This window comes from Rana temporaria, chromosome 12, assembly GCF_905171775.1.
Source record: "Rana temporaria chromosome 12, aRanTem1.1, whole genome shotgun sequence".
Taxonomy (NCBI): Eukaryota; Metazoa; Chordata; class Amphibia; order Anura; family Ranidae; genus Rana; species Rana temporaria.
This window is the reverse complement of record NC_053500.1, coordinates 124852111-124874994: the sequence shown is the minus strand read 5'-3', so window position 1 is coordinate 124874994 and position 22884 is coordinate 124852111. Positions and strand designations below refer to the sequence as shown.

The window sequence follows — 22884 nt, the reverse complement described above, 5'->3', positions numbered from 1 at the left end:
ATCAGGCGGTCGCCTAAAGCCTCGCACTCACAGGGCCCTTGCGGCTGACTAACTTGCCCAATGCATTACCCCTGTTTTGAGGGACAGGGGACCTTAAAGCGGGGGTTCACCCTTAGAGGGCACTTTTCCCCCTTAGATTCCTGCTCGTTATTACTAGGGGAATCGGCAATTTATTTTAAAATATGAGCAGTACTTACCCGTTTACGAGACGCATCCTCTCCGTCGCTTCCGGGTATGGGCTTCGGGAATGGGCGTTCCTTCTTGATTGACAGGTTTCCGAGAGGCTTCCGACGGTCGCATCCATCGCGTCACGATTTTCCGAAAGAAGCCGAACGTCGGTGCGCAGGCGCAGTATAGAGCCGCACCGACGTTCGGCTTCTTTCGGCTACGAGTGACGCGATGGATGCGACCGTCGGAAGCCTCTCGGAAGGTTGTCAATCAAGAAGGAACGCCCGCTCCCGAAGACCCATACCCGGAAGCGACGGAAGAAGATGCAGCTCGAAAACGGGTAAGTACTGCACATATTTTAATATAAATAGCCGATTCCCCTAGACCGAACGAGCAGGAAGCTAAGGGGAGATTTTTTTTTTTTTTTTAAATGGGTGAACTCCCGCTTTAACGCTGCTGTGCTCAGGCAGCGTTAAGAGCCCTGACTCAGGAGCGGGGCCGCCAGTGTCCCTAACAACCAGTGAATATCGGTGACACCACCCCTTGTGACGTCAATGCCCTCAGTCAATGTCGTCACAAAGGGCAAGTTCACCAGGTGACATCACGGGGTGGCCGCCGCCCCTTAGTTATTAAAGAGCAGAATCTGGGGGCCGCTTGGTTAAGGGGGCTTCCAGATTCCGATAAGCCCCCTGCCCACAGACCCCCACAACCACCGGCCAGGGTTGTGGGGAAGAGGCTCTTGTCCTTGAATTATTTTTCCCATTGAGTGGGGCTCCATGTCAAGTTTTGCCTAAGGCCTTACAAAGCCTAGAGCCGCTTCTGCCAAGCTCTGCCAATACCAGCAGCTTACCTGCCAACCTCTGCATCTACCAGCCTCTTGCTTGCCGATCATTGATACCTCTCATACCTCAGAGGACTACCTTCACACGCTAATCCTGACTTAGAAGTGAGTCATATCATAATCTATTCCAATTGTTAATACAGGTTACACTTAGATGGTGCGCCCCCTCTCCTTTCTATAGTACAGATCTGAAGAAGAAGAGCGCTTGTGCCTGTTTGCATTATAGCGCTATCACAATTTGTGGAGAAGAAGGGAGTGCTGTGAATGAATCCTCACTTGCCAGATCATCAGGTGAAAAAAAAGAAGGAAAGGCTAAAAAAGAAAACAAATGCAGCCATCGCATCTAAGATTTGGTAAGCTGCAATATAATATAATAATGTAATAAATGTTTTTTACCAAAAATATGTAGAAGAATATGTATCGGCCTAAACTGAGGAAAACAATTTGTTTTTATATATATTTTTGGGGGGATATTTATTATAGCAAAAAGTAAAAAATATAGATTTTTTTCCAAAATCGTCGCTCTTTTTTTGTTTATAGCGCAAAAAATAAAAACCGCAGAGGTGATCAAATACCACCAAATGAAATCTCTATTTGTGGGGAAAAAAGGACGTCAATTTTGTTTGGGTGCAACGTTGCGCGACCGCGCAATTGTCAGTTAAAGCGACGCAGTGGCGAAACGCAAGAAATGGCCCGGTCATTGGGCAGCCAAATCCTCCAGGGCTGAAGTGGTTAATGCATATGTGCAGCGTAAAAGAGGGCGGGCTTTAATGCCTACATGCCACACACACGCACCAATGAGATTTCTGTGCCGAGAATGCGCTCACTGCTTGCTCTCAGTATGGAGATTGCGCTGTTAAAAAACGGTCTTGAGTAACGATCGGGAGCTGATGAGTCTAATTATCTATAGAGAGCAAGCAATATATTTATTATTATTAGTTCTATTATTACTATTATTATTATTAGGTCTATTATTAATTATTATTATTATTATTATTATTATTTCTATTATTATTATTATTATTATTATTATTATATTATTATTATTAGGTCTAGTATTAATTATTATTATTATTATTATTATTATTATTATTATTATTATTATCTCTCTTATTAGTTATATTATTACTATTATTAGGTTTATTATTATTATTATCGCTATAATTATTATTATTAGTTATATTATTATTATTAGGTCTATTATTAATTATTATTATGTCTATTATTATTATTAGTTATATTATTACTATTATTATTATTATTATTATTATTATTAGGTCTAATATTAATTATTATTATTATTATCTCTAATATTAATTATTATTATTATCTCAATTATTATTATTATTATTATTATTAATTCTATTATTACTATTATTATTAGGTCTATTATTAATTATTATTATTATTAATATGTCTATTATTATTATTATTATTATTATTCTATTATTACTATTATTATTATTATGTCTATTATTAATTATTATTATTAGGTCTATTATTTTGTCTCTTATTAGTTCTATTATTACTATTATTATTATTAGGTCTATTATTATCCCTATTATTATTATTATTATTATTATTATTATTAGTTATATTATTATTATTAGGTCTATTATTAATTATTATTATCTCTAATATTACTATTATTATTATTAGTTTTATTAATATTATTATGTCTATTATTATTATTATTTATATTATTATTATTACTATTATTATTATTAGGTCTATTATTAATTATTATTATTAGTTATATTATTATTATTAGGTCTATTATTAATTATTATTAGTTATATTATTATTATTATTTATTGTTATTATATTGTTGTTAGTATTATATGCACTGAATAAACTGAGATATAAAATACCCTGTCACTGATAAAAATTGGACATATACTCTGAGCAGGCTGAAGTCACAATGAATTATATTGTGCGCTGTGTAGTATAAAGTGTTAATAAGTATTTTGTACTTTGATGAATACTCTGTATAGTATAATGATAAGAGTCTGTGCCGGAGTCTCATTGAGCACGCTGAGCTCCTCACTGTCACATCAGGTTGGACAGAGATGTATGTGTAAGTGGATAATAGCCATGCAGACGTCACCCCTTCTGTTTGATCTGTGTCTCCCCCAGCACCCCGTTCTCCTCCCACTCAGGGAGTTCAGGTATATAAGAATGTGGGCTTCAACTTCCCGACACAACTACCATCTCACAGTCCCAGTGCGGGGAATTACAGAGCATCAGAAATCTAAGGAGAGGAAGAGAGAAGAGTGGAGCTGCAGAGGATGTAAGTAAATGCAACACTTTATACAGCTTTGCACTGCTACGAGGGCCATAGGCACTTTTTCTGTATGATTTCTATGTACTGTATGTCATGGGTTGTCATTTTGACATTTACATTACTACTGCTTCTGGGAAATTCTAATTGAGCCACTGATGGGTGAGGTTCTTCATTCTGACAAAAGTCACTCTTCATTTGTCTGCCATCCTGTCCATTTCTGGTGAGGGTCTTCATCCAGACATCCTGGACATCTTGTCCATTTCTGGTGAGGGTCTTCATCCAGACATCCTGGACATCTTGTCCATTTCTGGTGAGGGTCTTCAACCTGCCATCCTGGACATCTTGTCCATTTCTGGTGAGGGTCTTCATCCAGACATCCTGGTCATCTTGTCCATTTCTGGTGAGGGTCTTCATCCAGACAATCCTGGACATCCTGTCCATTTCTGGTGAGGGTCTTCATCCAGACATCCTGGACATCCTGTCCATTTCTGGTGAGGGTCTTCATCCAGACATCCTGGACATCTTGTCCATTTCTGGCGAGGGTCTTCATCCAGACATCCTTGACATCCTGTCCATTTCTGGTGAGGGTCTTCATCCAGACATCCTGGACATCTTGTCCATTTCTGGTGAGGGTCTTCAACCTGACATCCTGGACATCTTGTCCATTTCTGGTGAGGGTCTTAATCCAGACATCCTGGTCATCTTGTCCATTTCTGGTGAGGGTCTTCATCCAGACATCCTGGACATCCTGTCCATTTCTGGTGAGGGTCTTCATCCAGACATCCTGGACATCCTGTCCATTTCTGGTGAGGGTCTTCATCCAGACATCCTGGACATCTTGTCCATTTCTGGTGAGGGTCTTCATCCAGACATCCTGGACATCTTGTCCATTTCTGGTGAGGGTCTTCAACCTGACATCCTGGACATCTTGTCCATTTCTGGTGAGGGTCTTCATCCAGACATCCTGGACATCTTGTCCATTTCTGGTGAGGCTCTTCATCCAGACATCCTGGACATCTTGTCCATTTCTGGTGAGGTTCTTCATCCAGACATCCTGGACATCTTGTCCATTTCTGGTGAGGGTCTTCATCCAGACATCCTGGACATCTTGTCCATTTCTGGTGAGGGTCTTCAACCTGACATCCTGGACATCTTGTCCATTTCTGGTGAGGGTCTTCATCCAGACATCCTGGACATCCTGTCCATTTCTGGTGAGGGTCTTCATCCAGACATCCTGGACATCTTGTCCATTTCTGGTGAGGGTCTTCATCCAGACATCCTGGACATCTTGTCCATTTCTGGTGAGGGTCTTCAACCTGACATCCTGGACATCTTGTCCATTTCTGGTGAGGGTCTTCATCCAGACATCCTGGACATCTTGTCCATTTCTGGTGAGGTTCTTCATCCAGACATCCTGGACATCTTGTCCATTTCTGGTGAGGTTCTTCATCCAGACATCCTGGACATCTTGTCCATTTCTGGTGAGGGTCTTCATCCAGACATCCTGGACATCTTGTCCATTTCTGGTGAGGGTCTTCAACCTGACATCCTGGACATCTTGTCCATTTCTGGTGAGGGTCTTCATCCAGACATCCTGGACATCCTGTCCATTTCTGGTGAGGGTCTTCATCCAGACATCCTGGACATCTTGTCCATTTCTGGTGAGGGTCTTCATCCAGACATCCTGGACATCTTGTCCATTTCTGGTGAGGGTCTTCAACCTGACATCCTGGACATCTTGTCCATTTCTGGTGAGGGTCTTCATCCAGACATCCTGGACATCTTGTCCATTTCTGGTGAGGTTCTTCATCCAGACATCCTGGACATCTTGTCCATTTCTGGTGAGGTTCTTCATCCAGACATCCTGGACATCTTGTCCATTTCTGGTGAGGGTCTTCATCCAGACATCCTGGACATCTTGTCCATTTCTGGTGAGGGTCTTCAACCTGACATCCTGGACATCTTGTCCATTTCTGGTGAGGGTCTTCATCCAGACATCCTGGACATCTTGTCCATTTCTGGTGAGGGTCTTCATCCAGACATCCTGGACATCTTGTCCATTTCTGGTGAGGTTCTTCATCCAGACATCCTGGACATCTTGTCCATTTCTGGTGAGGTTCTTCATCCAGACATCCTGGACATCTTGTCCATTTCTGGTGAGGGTCTTCAACCTGACATCCTGGACATCTTGTCCATTTCTGGTAAGGTTCTTCATCCAGACATCCTGGACATCTTGTCCATTTCTGGCGAGGTTCTTCATCCAGACATCCTGGACATCTTGTCCATTTCTGGTGAGGTTCTTCAACCTGACATCCTGGACATCTTGTCCATTTCTGGTGAGGGTCTTCCAGGGTCGGACAAATTAACCAGCCGGGCACAATCGATCGCTCGTTACAGAGCGAGGACTGGGAGCTGTGAGTGTAAACACACAGCTCCCTGTCCTGTCAGGGAGAGAAATGCTGATCTTCTGTTCATACAATGTATGAACAGAAGATCAGTAATTTCCCATTGTGAGGCCACCCCCCCTACAGTTAGAACACACCCAGGGAACATACTTAACCCCTTCCCCGCCCCCTAGTTAACCCCTTCACTGCCAGTGGCATTTTTATAGTAATCCCATGCATTTTTATAGCACTGATCGCTATAAAAATGCCAATGGTCCCAAAAATGTGTCAAAAGTGTCCGAAGTGTCCGCCATAATGTCGCAGTACCGAAAAAAAATCGCTGATCGCCGCCATTACTAGTAAAAAAAAAATATTAATAAAAATGCCATAAAAATACCCCCTATTTTGAAAACGCTATAACTTTTGCGCAAACCAATCGATAAACGCTTATTGCGATTTTTTTTTTTACAAAAAATATGTAGAAGAATACGTATCGGCCTAAAATGAGGAAAAATATTTTTTTTATTCTTATTTATATTTATTTTTGGGGTATATTTTTTATAGCAAAAAGTAAAAAAGTAAAAAATATTATTTTTTTTCAAAATTGACGCTCTATTTTTGTTTATAGCGCAAAAAATAATAACCGCAGAGGTGATCAAATACCACCAAAAGAAAGCTCTATTTGTGGGTAAAAAAGGACGCCAATTTTGTTTGGGAGCCACGTCGCACGACCGCGCAATTGTCAGTTAAAGCGACGCAGTGCCGAATCGCAAAAAGTGCTCTGGTCTTTGACCAGCAATATGGTCCGGGGGTTAAGTGGTTAATGGTGACACTTTAAAAGCCTTTATAGGTTACAAGTATGGATTTAATCATAACTGATGGCTCTACAATAATTACACTCACTCTGACATTTAAGCTTTCTGTCCTTGATTGGCTGCTTCCCTGGCTGTAGCAGCCAAAGAAAGACAGCTCTGAACCTGGAAGTGACAAAATAATTGTTGCTTCTGCCTTCATTTGTCACAGAGGATAAATGTGTTTTATATTCCCATAGACACACTCCTAAACCTTGTGGACGGCCTTCCCAGAAGAGTTGAAGCTGTTATAGCTGCAAAGGGCGGCCCATTCCATATTGAACCCTACGGACTAGACTGGGATGCCATTAAAGTTCATGTGCGTGTAAAGACAGGCCTCCCAATACTTTTGATAATATAGTGTATTTGTGTGTCTCCCTACCATAACAGATCTGTAAAATAAGCGTAGTATTCCCCATTTCAGAATACTGGCCTGAGCCTGCTATGCTAAACAATAGGTTATGTAACAATAACAATAGATTAAAAAATTATTGGAATTATTCAGTGACCCAGATTTGCAGACAGTCCCTCATCTATGCACAAGAACTTCTTTGTCAGGACTTGTCAGGTATAAATATATTTAATGAGGATTCTGTATTGTTGGTGGGATAACTGGCACATTGTTTTACTTTTATCTCCCAGGACGATGCCCAGATCCATTTGCCTTCTGTTATTGCACCTTGCCTTATGCATACACTGCTACATTCTTCATCCAGATTACAGGTATGTAATTATTCCATAAGGAATGATGTTATAACAGCTACTTACGGTAAATAGTATGTGCGCTCGGGTGATGGATTGCATTTGCTTTGTGTATTACACCTACTTCAACCCCATTAATGACCAGGCCATTTTTTGCGATATGGCACTGCGTCGCTTTAACTGACAATTGTGCAGTCATGCAGTGTTGTACCCAAACAAAAATGGTGTCCTTTTTTCCCAACAAACAGATATTTCTTTTGGTGGTAATGGCGGCGATCAGCGATTTTTAACAGGACTATGACATTGCAGCAGATTGGACACTTTTTTGGGACCAGTGACACTTATACAGCGACCAGTGCTAAAAATAACCACTGATTGCTGTATAAATGTCACTTGCAGGGAAGGGGTTAACACAAGGGGTTAAATGTTTGTCCTAGCGAGTGATTCTAACTGTGCGGGGGTGGAACTGCCTAGGGGAGGAGACCGATCGCTGTTCCTAAGCAGTAAAAACAACAGATCAGTCTCCTCACCCCGACTGTTTACATTGACAGACGTCCGTTCTGTCTCTCTCAGATAGGGGCGTATCTGATTCTATGAATCAGGCGCATAGATGCGACGCCTCACATTCGGACTTACGACGGCGTATCAGGAGATATGAGTTATTTTCCGTATTTTCCGTTCAACCCACAAAAAAAAAACTGTCAGCTCCAGTCAGAGCCGCTTTACTAATGATCTGACCCCCCCGCCAAAACACTGCAGTCAGTGCTCTCAGCTAATTGGCTGAGAGCGCTGATCGGGAACCGGCCGGCTGACGGTTTTCTAGCATGCAACCGGCTTCCATACACACAGGCCGAATGTCAGACACTTTTTATTGAACTAGCCGATGTTGCCTGGCATTCGGCTCATGTGTACGGGGCTTAAGGAGCATCTTGCAAACATTAAAAGTAGGTTACCCTCATGTAGTGTGTGCATAAAAAAAATGCCAAAAAATAGCGTAATAACAATATCGCAATATAGTCGCATAAGAGATGATATCAGAGTATATCTAGGAACCAGTGCTTTAAAAAAATTTATGAAATTGATATTTACATATGATCCACTTATAGTTGTGTATTCCCCAAGGATACTAAGGAGAAAGGTTTCAGACTTTGTTTGCACTTGTGCTTGGTAATATTATGGACTCACTTATGAATTGCATATACATGCACCTTTAAGGACTTTTTCAGTTTATGCGACTATATTGCGATATTGTGATTTTGCAAGTACGCCAGTTTGTTGCAATTTTTTTTCACAGTACACATTGCGTTTTACATTTTAGTCACTGTATTAGATTATATCTAGGAACCAGTGTTTTGATTTTATGATATTTATACATGATCCACTTCCATTTGTGTATTCACCAATACCATTTACCAAGGACACTAAGGAGGAAGGTTTCAGACTTTGCTTGCACTTTATAATTTATCACAATCATTTTTTTATTGACACTACTAAGGGCACTTGGTACAACATACACTCTCATTATATGCTCCATGTGTTAATTAACTACAAGTCCTGATATCATTTGTGGCTGTTGGCTTTTATTTCTCAATGAACTACCTCTGGGCTGTGGAGCATCCGTACGGGCGCACAGATACACTGACAGATGTGCAGGACACCTACATGGCACCAACGATCTGCTGATTGCTGGTCCAATGCATTACAGGCTCCAATAAATGCAAATTTTTTTTTTGCTGCAAAAAAAAAAATATATATATATTTTTTTTTAAGTGAACTCATGCTTTAAGGCTGGGTTTGCACTATTGCGAATTGGATGTGTATTTTTCCGCATCCAATTAGCTTGTCAGGAGATTGTGACCAGCTCTCAATGGAGCTGGTTCACACATCTACGGATGCAGCCCGGCAGGTCAGTAAAGAGGGGGACGAGCAAGCATCCTGGACCTTATTAGGCCACATGCCCTCAACGCACCTTGTTCCCAGATTGATGGGGACAGGGGCCTCTTCCCGACAACCCTGGGTTCACCCCCCCTCCACCAATGTGACTGAGTATGGGGTATATTGTACCTCTACTCATTCACCCAAAAAAGTGACAAAAATAAATAAATACAGTACATTTTTGAAGTTCTTTATTAAAAAGTAAGAATGTCCCCCATCATTGCTCCAACGTGTCTTCTTTCTCCGGTGATGTCTACTCCTTCTGATTCTTCTCCCTCTGCTAATGTCTTCTTTCTCCGGGTTATTTTACCCTCGCTGACGATTTCTTCTTCCGCTGCTTCTTCTGCCGGTTCTTCTCCCCTCACTGCTTATGTCCTCTTCCTCTGGTTCTTGTCCCTCCAGATAACCATGCCCCATGGCTATATCAAAACCATCAGAGAACGAAACTGGCACAACTGCGGGAGCTAGGGTCAGGAGAAGACATCAGCAGAGGGAGAGGAACCAGCAGAAGAACCAGAGGAAGAAGACATCAGCAGCGTAAGGAGAAGAACCCAGAGGAAGAAGACATTAGCGGAGGGGGAAGAACTGGAGGGGGGGAGAGAGAGAGAGAGAGATAAGAATCGGAGGGAGAAGAACCGGAGGGAGAAGAAGACATTAGCGGAGGGAGAAGAACTGGAGGGGGGAGAGAGAGAGAGATAAGAATCAGAGGGAGAATACATCGCCAGAGAAAGACGACACGTTGGAGCTACGACGGGGGACATTCTTCATTTTTAATACAGGACTTTGTCAAAAACCTGTGTACTACTGTGTTTATTTATTTTTGACACTTTTTTGGGTGACTGAGTAGATGTACAATATACCCCATACTCATTCACATGGGGGCCAGGATCTGGGGGGATCCCCTGTTAAAGGGGGCTTCCAGATTCTGATAAGCCCCCTCCCCGTAGACTCTCACAACCACCGTCCAGGGTGTTAGGAAGAGGCCACCCCCCCATGTTGAGGGAATGTGGCCAGGTATTGTCCAGGAGGGGGGAACCCCACACTGATATTACATTTTGGCGTGGGGTTCCCCTCCAAGATCTTTAGAGCACAAGTCCCATGCCTCAAGTCGGATCAGTTAAGATGATCTGACTTGGATGCGACCTGCATTCAAATCAATGGGCTAAAATCGTGCCCAATGTCGGACCAAAGTAGTACAAGAACCTTTTTCAAAGTCAGACTGACACAAGTCGGACCAGTTAAGACAGCTCTCATAGGGAAACATTGATTTATACACGTCATGCGACATGTGCTCCCAAAGTCGGAACGTATGTCGCACCAGCGTGAACCGGGCCTTTTGACACAAGAATAAGGATCTTTATTTTAGCCATGTGTAATTTTTATATATTTTCCCTTACATCCTCTGCCTGTGGAACCGTTTTTACATTTTTTGTTTTGGTAAGGCTCAGGCCTCGTACACACGACAGAGTTTCTCGGCAGAATTCGGCGAGAAACTCGGTCAGAGCCTGATTCTGCCGAGAAACTCTGTCGTGTGTACACTTTCGGCCCGATGGAGCCGCCGAGGAACTCGTCGAGAAAATAGAGAACATGTTCTCTATTTTCTCGTTGTTCTATGGGAGCTCTCGGCCCGCCGAGCTCCTCGGCGGCTTCAGGGCTGAACTCGCCGAGGAACTCGACGTGTTTGGCACATCGAGTTCCTCGGCCGTGTGTACGAGGCCTAACACTTTACTTTATAATATGTTCCATTCGTTTTTTTAATTCAAAAAGTTAAATCAACTTATTGGGTAAAAGGTAAAACTGGGAGTGGAACCAGAGAAGTAAAGAAGTAGATTGGTGTAAAGGTGAACATTTGATTGCATGGTACAGAAAACTCCATTATACTACAATGATCACATGTAGAGCACTCTCTAGTTTATCTTTGATAACCGTCTCTTCTCAAGAGGGGTGACCCTGTCCTCACCTTTTTTCCCTTTCTTCTTCTCAAATGCATTTTTCTACTCGCTAATTCTACCTTTCATCATCTCAATCATTTTAGATTTACACCCCAGCCACTACACAAAGGGCAGAACCTTGATATATATTGTGTGAAGCTATACACTATGGTGCCTGCTAGGGTTATATATATGATTCACCTCCACAGGTTGTGTATGGATTATCAAGAACTACTGGATCATCCGCAGCTTGGAGTGAAGCTGCAATTGTAACAACATTCTGATTCGCAGCCCAGAATGTTCTAAATCACAGGGGGAAAGCCAGTAATAATTACCTTGATGTTCAGAGTCCAGCTGCCAGTAATAAGCCCTTGTACTATGGCTATCTTGCTCAATTTGCTCATGAAGTGAACATCATTGTACCAAAGTTGTTTGATTGTAGATGGTTTTCTTATTGACATTTTATTGAAACTGGCAGGGCCGTCTTAATAGCATCATGGGCCCCTGGGCAAAGTAATGCACTGGGGCCCCCACCAAATTTTCCCCAATTTACACACCTACTTTCAAGAAATAAAGTATAAATAGTTAGATAGAATTAACCATATATTCATTAGTACTTTCAATAAAATTGATTTTATAAAAAGGAAAACATTCCATATATCAAAGACTAGTCAACATAAAGGGCACAGTACAGGGGGGAATGCAGAAGGGCACAGTACAGGGGGGGAATGCAGAAGGGCACAGTACAGGGGGGGGGGAATGCAGAAGGGCACAGTACAGGGAGGAATGCAGAAGGGCACAGTACGGGGGGGGGGGAATGCAGAAGGGCACAGTACAGGGGGGAATGCAGAAGGGCACAGTACAAGGGGGGGGGGTCAGGAGGGCACAGTATAGGTTCTAGGACGCTTCCCAGCACACGACCATATCGGGACGGTTTAGTAAAAAGCATGACTGTCCCAGCAAATCCGGGTCAGTTGGCAAGTATGATGTAATGCAAGATTATTGTGGGGGCCCCCCCACGTACCTGGGGCCCCTGGGTAGTGCCCTTGCATTAAGATGGCCCTGGAAACTGGCTCGCCATAGATGTGAAAGAATGGTAGTCTGACAGAACATATAGCAGAGAGTTGTAGGTAGAAATGATCAGACTATATAATAATTATTAGAAAATAGTCATATCTGAACTTCAAGTATTGTTCACTCCTTAGTAGCTTAGTCCACTGTATTTTGTAGCCTATGGCTCTACTCAGGTACTTAAAAAAAAAAACCCGTTGCTGTAATTCATGCACCCAGCATCCTGAAAGGGGCCAGACGCATGAATAGGGGGTGGCCGTGGATAGATTCATGCAATGCATGAACCCAGCAGTGTGGACCCAGCCTAATTGGTCCATCGAGTCTGCCCGTTTTTTCTTTTAAATACTTTTTTTTCCCCATTAACTTTATTGTCCGAGTTTAGATCTATGTTTGTCCAAAGCATGTTTGAAGCCATTTATTGTTGACTGTCTCACTACCTCTGCTGGAAGTTTATTGTGTATTTAATGTATTTAACCACTTCCCGCCTGGCCGTCATTTTGCCATAGGCCGGGCGGGAAGTGGTTAAATACATGAAGGGGGTTCAGTTATCCTGACTAGACATCATATGGCGTCTTTCAGGATAACTGGGGATGTGTGCCCGTAGGGGCGTGCAGCGGGGCGATCGGTGGTGCGGCATGTCAGTCTGACACACCGCAAAACCGATCTCGGTAAAAAGCCTCTGTCGGAGATCAGCTGTGTCCAATCACAGCTGATCATAGTCTAAACAGGAAGAGCCGTTCAGCGGCTCTCCTGACATGGGGGGAGGGGGTCTGTGCTCATTGTTTATCAGCACAGCCCCCCCCCCCACAGATGCCCACATAGGACCACCAGGGATGGCCAGCACACATGGATGACCAGGTATTCCCTCCATGGCCAACAGGGATGCCACACAGTGCCCCAAAAGATGCCAAACAGTGCCCAGAAATGGTGTCAGTCAGTGCCCACTACAAATGCCTGCCAGATGTCTCATCAGCGATGCCCATCCGTGCCACCTATTAGTGTCACCCAAAAGCGCCCTTAAGTACAGCCTTTCAATGCCCATCAGTTCCGCCTATGACCTGCCCATCAGTGCTGCATACCAGTGCCGCCTATCAGTGCAGCCTCATCAGTACCACATCAGAGAAGAAGAAAAAACATACTTATTTACAACATTTTATAACAGGAAAAAAAAATTGGTATTTTTTTATTCGCGCAAAAAATAAAAACCCCAGCAGTAATCAAATACCACCAAAATAAAGCTCTATTTGTGGGAACAAAATTATAAAAAATTTGTTTGGGTACAGTGTAGCATGACTGCGCAATTGTTATTCAAAGTGTGACAGCGCTGAAAGCTAAAAATTGGTGTGGGCAGGAAGGGGCGAAAGTGCCCGGTATTGAAGTGGTTAAGGGATATTCAGGGTGTAACATGTGACATGTTATGAACAGACCAGCCCCTGCACCTCCCCGATCCCCGCTGTGACAGCTAGCAGGGTACAGCTCCCCCCACTAGCTGTCACAATGTAAAAAAAAAAAAAAAAAACACGCGTTACTGATTGACAGGGCTCTGTGCTGTGCATGGGAAAACTACAAGGTGAGGCGGCCTTTGTGGCTGTTGGCTTGTAGTTTTCAATTAATTACGACGGCGCTGTGGAGCGCCATGGTAGTTCATTCATGCTTCCTGTCAGATTGTATCTGTTTTCCCGTACAGGATGTACAGGCAAGCAGATACACTGGCAGATCTACTGGAGACCTGCATGGCACCATGAATCTGATGATCACTGCAATTCTTTAGTTTACAGCGGGGATATGCAATTAGCGGACCTCCAGCTGTTGCAGAACTACAAATCCCATGAGGCATAGCAAGGCTCTGACAGCCACGAGCATGACACCCAGAGGCAGAGGCATGATGGGATTTGTAGTTTTGCAACATCTGGAGGTCCGCTAATTGCATATCCCTGGTTTACATGATCCAAACATAAAATTAAATAAATGCACGTTTTTTTACCTGCAAAAAAAATGTGCATTTATAATTTTTTCCCAAAAAGTGAACTTATACTTTAAAGCAGGAATAAGCAATTAGCGGACCTCCAGCTGTTGCAAAACTACAAGTTCCATCATGCCTCTGGGTGTCATGCTTGTGGCTGTCAGTCTTGCTATGCCTCATGGGACTTGTAGTTTTGCAACAGCTGGAGGTCCGCTAATTGCATATCCCTGCTTTAAAGGTTTCAATCACGTCTCCCATTTACCATCTTTCTTCCGGACTGTACATACAGTGCCTTGAAAAGTATTCATACCCCTTGAAATGTTCCACATTTTAACATATTACAACCAAAAATGTAAATGTATTTTTATTGGGATTTCATGTGATAGACCAACACAAAGTGGCACATGATTGTGAAGTGGAAAAAAAATTATAGCTTGAGCAGAATTCCTTCTGAAAAACCAATCCGATTTTTTTCCAACGAAAAATCTGTTTTGTGTACGCGCCATTAGTCGTGGGCTCCACAAATCTGGCCTTTATGGAAGAGTGGCAAGAACAAAGCATTTGTTGAAAGAAAGTCATAAGAAGTCCTGATTTCAGGTTGTGAGAAGCCATGTGGGGGACACGGCAAACATGTGGAAGAAGGTGCTCTGGTCAGATGAACCAAAATTTAGCTTTTTGGCCTAAAAGCAAAACGCTATGTGTGGTGGAAAACTAACACTGCACATCACCCTGAACACACCATCCCCACCGTGAAACATGGTGGTGACAGTATCATCTTCAGGGGATTCTTTTCTTCAGCAGGGACAGGGAAGCTGGTCAGAGTTGATGGAAAGATAGATGGGGTCAAATACTGGACAATCTTAGAAGAAAATCGGTTAGAGTCTGCAAAAGACTTGAGACTGAGGCGGAGGTTCACCTTCCAGCAGGGCAACGTTGAGTGAGTTTCTATGCTGAACATTTCCTCTCCATTACATCTGTGCAGTCCATGTGACTATAGAATCACACATGTGGGTGTATACACAGTGGGAAATTACAGCTCACTCCCTCCCTCCTCCATGCCCACTAACCAACTAAACACAATGGGGGTGGGATAATACATGTAGATTAATGAAGACTTCACCTCCCTCTTATCAGACACAGCCTGGAGGGGCGTGACACAGCCTGTGACTGGCAGAAATCCGGCCACACCATGTTATTTCCACAAAATAATAAAGATTTGATTTCAAATATATATTTATATGCCAAATTTCAGTTTATGGATATTATTTATTTTAACTCTGTATTTTTTTGTTTATTTTGAACATATGACCAGCAGTAGAGGACTAGAGGCTCCTCCTGCTTATGTTTCCCTGCAGACAGGCTGGGAAAGATCTGAGTCATGTGACAGCTGTATATCGAGTGGGGAAAAAAGGTACTGATGTTTTTTTTTTTTTTTCAACTAAAAAAATTACAGTGCCATCATCCACAACAGAAATAAAAGGGTCAAAGTAAATTATCCACTTGCTTACTGGGCACATATACCCCCTTCCATCCAGCTTTCAGCGCTGTCACGCTTTGAATGACAATTGCGCAGTCGTAGGACGTGACTCCCAAACAAAATTTACGTCCTTTTTTTCCCACGAATAGAACTTTCTTTTGGTGGTATTTGATCATCTCTGTGGTTTTTATTTTTTGCGCTATTAACAAAATAAGAGCGACAATTATGAAAAAAAAAAACAATATTTTTTACTTTTTGCTATAATAAATATCAAATAATAAAAAAAAAATTCTCAGTTTAGGCCGATACGTATTATTCTACATATTTTTAAGAAAAAAAAAATATGAGTGTATATTGATTGGTCTGCGCAAAAGTTATAGCGTCTACAAAATAGGGGATAGAATGACATTTTTTGTATTTTAATTTTTTTACTAGTAATGGTGGCGATCTGCGTTTTTGGTCAGAACTGCGATATTACGGCGGACACATCGGACACTTTTGACACATTTTTGGGACCATTCACATTTATACAGCGAACAGTGCTATATATATATATGCACCGATTACTGTATAAATGTGACTGGCAGGGAAGGGGTTAACACCAGGGGGCGAGGAAAGGGTTGACACCAGGGGGCGAGGAAGGGGTTAAATGTGTGCCCTGCTAGGTGATTCTTACTGTGGGGGGGGGAGGGGACTGACTGGGGGAGGTGACCGATGGTTGTCCCTATGTACAAGAGACACATCATCGGTCTCCTCTCCCTGACAGAGATCCACGTCCCTGTCTCTAATTGCCGATCACGGGTACCCGGCTGACATTGCGGCCGCCAGGCACGCGCATCGGCATCTGAGTGACGTGGCGGGCACGCGCCTCCCAGTGGCCGGGAGGAGCCAAGGACGTTAACTTTCACCAAAGACTGCTTAAAAAATAAAAATAATAAATAAATAAAAAATATTCACTTTAAAAGGTGTCCCTATTGGGATGTCTTACCCACAATTCCTGTTCTGTCTGACACCCATTGAACACAGGGATAGAGACAGCAAAAAAGCAGTGATGGGGCGGCTCGCTGAGACTGCCATCAATCAGGGCAGCTGGCGGATCCCGACTTGTGAATTGCACTCCTGTGACCCAAAGGAGAAGCCCAGCCTAAAAAGCTCAGGCTGGACTTCCCCTTTAAGGTCCGTACACACGATCAGAAAGTCATACAAAAAATGCTGCTTTCGAATCGTTCGTAGGATAATCTGATCGTTACACAGCTTTCGAAATTACCCAAACGGACAAACATTTTTCTCATACGATATCATCCAAAAATGCAATACATCACTTCTGATTTATTTTTTTCTGTCGTACGAGAATTTTCATACTTTAGCAACCTCTTCATTTTTGATATGGAAACTAGCTTGCAAAAAAACGGACAATCATTCGTCCGATAATCCCATCACGTTTCAAAGACACTGCTGGAGGTCACTGCCAATACAGTCCCTTTACAAATCAATGTTCAAACTCCTACTACTCTGCGGGGGGCTAAGGGCTCTTCAACAAGTAGCATAGGGTTACATGCAGTTCTCTGGCTATGTGTTTGGCACCAGGGTTCTAATCCCTTGCCACTAGCCAGCCCTTTAAAAAAAAAAAGAAAAAAAAAAGAAAAGAGAAGACTTTTGCTGGACTTATACCTAAAGGCAGGAAAGGCTCTCCATAGTATATAACTATTGTCCTATTGAAATTTGTATACAGTAAAACCTTGGTTTGCGAGCTTGATTCGTTCCAGAAACATGCTTGTAATCCAAAGCACTCGTATATCAAAGATTTTTTTTTACAGGGTATAAAAGAGAAGAGAAGCACCTCTAAGTGTAGCAAAAAGTTGCTAAATGTTGTACCTTCATTAACCACTTAAGGACCGCCGCACGACGATATACGTCGACAGAATGGCACGGCTGGGCACAGGGACCTACGTCCCATTTAAGAGCCCAGCCGTGGGTCACCAGCGTGCCGCCGGCGGTGCGCACGCGACCCAGTCCGAAGCTCCGTGACCGCGCCCGCGGAACCGATCGCCGCCTGTGTCCCGCGTTCAGGTCACAGGAACTGAAGAACGGGGAGAGGTAAATGTAAACAAACCTTCCCCGTTCTTCTCTGTGGCTGGTCACTGATCGTCTGTTCCCTGTCATAGGGAACGAAGATCAGTGACGTCACACGTCCAGCCACGCCCCCTACAGTTAGAAAAAACACATTAGTACACACGCAACCCTTTAGTGCCCCCTAGTGGTTAACCCCTTCACTGCCAGTCATTTTCACAGTAATCAGTGCATTTTTATAGCACTTTTCGCTGTGAAAATTACAATAGTCCCAAAAATGTGTCAAAAGTGTCCGATAAACTATCCCCTATTTTGTAAATGCTATAAATTTTGCGCAACCCAATCAATAAACGCTTATTGCGATTTTTTTTAACAAAAATAGGTAGAAGAATACGTATCGGCCTAAACTGAGGAAACAAATAAGCTTTTTTTTATATCTTTTTTTGGGATATTTACCGTATTTATCGGCGTATACTGCGCACTTTTTTGCCCTTAAAATCAGGGCAAAATCGTGGGTGAGCGATATACGCTGATACCCGCGCCGTGTTTGAACCACTGCGCCGACATATACCGAGCGCAGTACACTCGGGTATACTCGGGCAGGCTCGGCTCCTCTCGTGGTCACGTCCTGTGCGTTCTTTACGCGAGAGGAGCCGAGCCTGCCCGAGTGTACTGTGCTCGGTATATGTCGGCGGAGTGCTTCAAACACAGCGCGGGAAGCAGGGATCGGCTGAAGAACACAGCGGGGAGGACACCACCGCAGAAGAACGCCGGACCGGACAAGGCCGCCGATGGACGCCGGGCAAGACACCGACGAGGGGCATCCAAACTGTAAGTATTTCTTTTTTTTCCAGGAATTTTTCTTCTAGGTTGGGGGTGCGCGCCATACGCCGGGGCGCGTCATAGGAAGATAAATACGGTATTATAGCAAAAAGTAAAAAATATTCAATTTTTTTCAAAATTGTCGCTCTATCTTTGTTTATAGCGCAAAAAAATAAAACCGCAGAGGTGATCAAATACCACCAAAAGAAAGCTCTATTTGTGGGTAAATAAGGACGCCAATTTTGTTTGGGAGCCACGTCGCACGACCGTGCAATTGTCAGTTAAAGCAGTGCCGAATCGCAAAAAGGGGCAAGGTCCTTAACCTGCATATTGGTCCGGGTCTTAACCGGTTAAATGTAATCATATTCCTACACTTAGAGGCTCCTCTCTTCTTTTTTATACTCAGGTGTGACATGACGCTACTCTTATATCAAGACATCGCTTGTATATCAAGGCAAAATGTATTAAGACATTTTGCTGGTCTTGCAAAACGCTCTCAAACCAAGGTTTTACTGTACTTGTGCTTAATTTTGCAGTCCAGGCCAGTCATCTAAATCCAGTAGGTATGTTAATCCACCAATGCTGGAAATAAATCCCATGCAGAATCCGGACTGGTCACTTGATGAGGAGCAGAGATTTATTCGAGGACTCTCAGAAAAAAGGTGGGTGTCAAAGTCTCCCAAAATGTCTTATTAGTGTTGTAAATCTACGATCATCTCTTAGCTGGTGTAGGTTACAGCTCTAGCTTTGAACTTACTCTAGGATGGAGAGACATGTGGATGCGATATTCACCAACACATACAGAAAATTCCTGAGCCAAATCTCAGCCAGGCGCTACCTGCAGAACATGATGGGAAAACGATTGGGGTAAGTATGAATAAAAGTTTGGGATTATGGAAGTCTTGCATTTTTAAATGACACCTCACACCACTTTCTGATTACAGGCAAGATTACTTGGAAAGCCAATACCAAGAGGAAAGTAAACGAAATCCTAGGATATTAAGGGAAACCATTGCATCAGTTCTGGTTGGCCTGTAAGACATTTTTTCCTTTAAAATATGCCAATTATTATTCTTGTTTTTAAGGCCCCTTTCATGGGGAAGACTGTGCCAGGAGTCCGCCTGCTCAGGAGGGAAACCAATCTGCTGAGCAGGCGGATGGCAGGTCCATGTTGCGCAGAGCGGACACAGACACAGACCACTCTCCTCTATAGGAGGTCAGATGTAACCAGACCGCCTGTCCGTTTACACCTCACTGCCGGCCAATCTACAGATTGGGATCCCCATCTGTCTGTTTTTAGCGGATCGGATGTCGGCGGATGGCACTTGCCGCTCCATAGAGGGCAATGGATGGTCCAAATGAAAATTTGACAGGTGGACCTGATCAGTCCATTCATTTGAAAAGGGCCTTAAAGTGACACTAAGGCCGGGTTCACACCTATGCGAATTTGGTTGCGGCTTAAACCGCATTCCAATTCGCATAACATTATAAAATACATTGATTTTAATGAGGCTGGTTCACATACGTGCGATGCATTCGCACTGCGCATTGCCCAAAAACCGCGTGCATTTTCTAGGCGTTGCGGTGCAGCTCAGGTGCAAATTCAGGCCCATTATCTTCTATGGGCACGCATCTGATTCGCAGATGTGTTCAGTTCTCATCAGGATTTCTCTCCTTCTCCTCAATACACTGACCCCCCTCTCCCAGGTCTCCAAATTCGCAGCTAAAACGGAGATGATCTGCTGAACAGCTATCTTATCTCTTTGCAGAGATAAGAGAGCTGGAATTCACACCGCACAAGTGTGAATCCAGCCTCAAGGTTCACTTTGTTATTTAAAAAAAAAAAAAAAATATCATGTCATACTTACCTCCACTGTGCAGTTTCATTTTGCACAGAGTGGCCCCGATCCTCCTGTTCTGGGGTCCCACAGCTCCTCCCTGCACTTGATAACCCCCGTTTTGGGAAGCTCTCTCCCGAGGGGGTTACCTCGCGGGCGTGCTCCCGTGTCATACAGTCAAGAGTCCATAGCCGCCGAGTGTATGACTTGGCCCCGCCCCCCGTGTTATTGAATTTGATTGACAGTAGCGGGAGCCAATGGCTGTGCTGCTATCAATCTATCGAATGAAGAGCCGAGAAGCAGTGGAGAGAGCGACGCGGGATGGCGCCCACTGAAATTCATGACTCAGGTAAGTAAAACAGGAGGGCTGGACAGTGCAAGGAGTTTTTTCACCTTAATGCATAGGATGCATTAGGGTGAAAAAACACAAAGATTTACAACCCCTTTAAGGGATTATAAAGAGATGTGGGATAAGAGAAGTCTATACCAGCCTCTAGGCACAGATAGGATGGCAAGAGGCATTGCATGGAGCATTTTAACTGAATTCTGTAAGGAGATGACTTATTTCTTGATGGTAGGCCCCATCCTCTACTATAGTGAAGTTTCTACTCCATCCCAAGAGCCCCATATTTTTTTCTAGACACCGCATCTTACACAGATGTCTTGGCAACCGGTTGGGAGGAGACTGCATCACACTAGGAATGTGACGAGTGCATGCTTCATGAGTTTTTGATAAATTAATGATTCCATAAAACTTGGGGCACATTGCCCATGGTCTGTAGGCATCAGATCATGCCTGCCATCAAAGGTTAGGTTATGACTAGCTGTCCATATATTAAAAAGTGGAGGTTGGGAAAAGTTCATGTCCTCTGCTGAACTAAGACTCCGTTCACACCCAATGCTGATGCGGCTCCCAGCAGGGGTCCAGTGCGTCCTTGTTCACCGTTTCAGGGCGATTCCAGGCCAAATTTGGACCTAAAACCGAGCAAAAGACCCACAGTGCTCCTGTGCAAATTCACACCGGAGCCGCATCGGTGATATGTGAACCGGCTCCATAGAGAGCCATTCACAGTCTCCTGCTATTGCGTATTGGATGATGTAAGGGAGAGTAGGGGATTCAACTTCTGATGGTGGGGTGGCTCTTGACATCTAATATATGGGGTGGCTCTGGACATCTAATCTTACAGATAAAACCGGCCCTTTTGAGGGCAATCGTATTTGACACTCCTGCTCTAGCACATCACTTAATTCCTCACTTCCAGGGCCAGCTAGCACTTTAGATTAGGTCTGCCACTGGCTCTGCCAGGCCTTAGCAAATGCCCTTTGCAGGCAGGGACTGCAGGCCCCTTTGGTGTAGCAAAACTGTAGGTAGTCCTAGCTGTCCACGTGGCTACTGATCCCAGCACCACATCTTCAGGCCCTGCCAGCCCACCTGGCTGCAGCTGCCTCTCTCCACTGCCCATGCTACCAGAGTCCACTCCACTGGCTCTGCACCCATCCCAGATTGCACTCTCCCAGTCACTTCGCAATAGTGTGAACCCGGCCTAAAAGCAGCATGCAATGTCTGGGCTATACCACCCCAGTGACTTATCCAGATTCATGCGAACATTCCAAGAATGGGCACATGAACTGGATTTTTTTATTTATTTTCCTTCATTTTTTTGCACTTAGTACATATGCATTTTACCACATTTTATTTGTCCACAGGAAGAACCCAGACTGGAGTGATCAGTCATAGCAGCCGTAGACTTACATTAGCACATTCTTTGTACAGAATACTTTTTTCCCCCCCAAGAGGAGGATGTTGTAAATGAAAGTGTTGAAAAGTATATCACCCATCAACGTGGCAAGCACAATTCAAGCTTTTATGGTGTCTGAAATGGTGAACATCGTGTCAACAATGGTTCCTCTTCATTTGTTTTGTTGAAAGTGTAAATTATTAGTTTTGTTAAATAAAAAGAAAACGTTTTATGAAGCAGTCCGTTTCTGGCCTCCGTGGGGTTGATGGATGATGCTCAATTTAGGTAGAAACTGGCTAACCGACGACTTCTCTACTGGCGATACACTGATCTCAGACAAGGCAAATGCCATCTTGAGTAGATGCGAGAGCCTGGAGGAGATCAGCAGAACCAAGATGCAAAAAAGTGAACACAATATTGTATTAAAAAAAATAAAAATAAAACAAAAAGGCCAATTATGTATTATGGAAAAAACAAGATGCGCTATACAAAAAAAGAATTTTTTTTTCTAAAAGTCATGACATAGATCAGTGTCCATAAATGATCTAAAACGTAAAGAAAGTCCTGATCCCCAGTGAAGTGAAGGAAACAGAAGAAACAGTCCATAAGTGATGATCTAAGGCTGTGGTGACGATCCAATAAATAGAAAAACCTCCACCATAAATCAATATGTCTGCTTACCAGATGACCAGCGGTCTCTTAATTAAAAGAAGACCCCAGAAGGCGTGTAGGTAAACCCAGTAACTTTTATCTGCTTTAGTACAGAACAATGTCCCTTCTTTTTCACACACACTGCCCCTAAGTTGTT

The 22884-nt window shown here is 43.3% G+C and overlaps 1 protein-coding gene across 1 annotated transcript; it reads left to right on the top strand.

Moving 5' to 3' along the window:
* The first annotated feature begins 3013 nt into the window (after window positions 1-3013).
* Window positions 3014-22312, top strand: GHRH (growth hormone releasing hormone). The gene is made up of 6 exons (XM_040330541.1): window positions 3014-3299; window positions 7171-7251; window positions 19036-19161; window positions 19262-19366; window positions 19444-19533; window positions 22045-22312. Coding segments are annotated over exons 1-6 (435 nt in total). The 5' UTR covers window positions 3014-3297; the 3' UTR covers window positions 22076-22312.
* The last annotated feature ends 572 nt before the right edge of the window (window positions 22313-22884 follow it).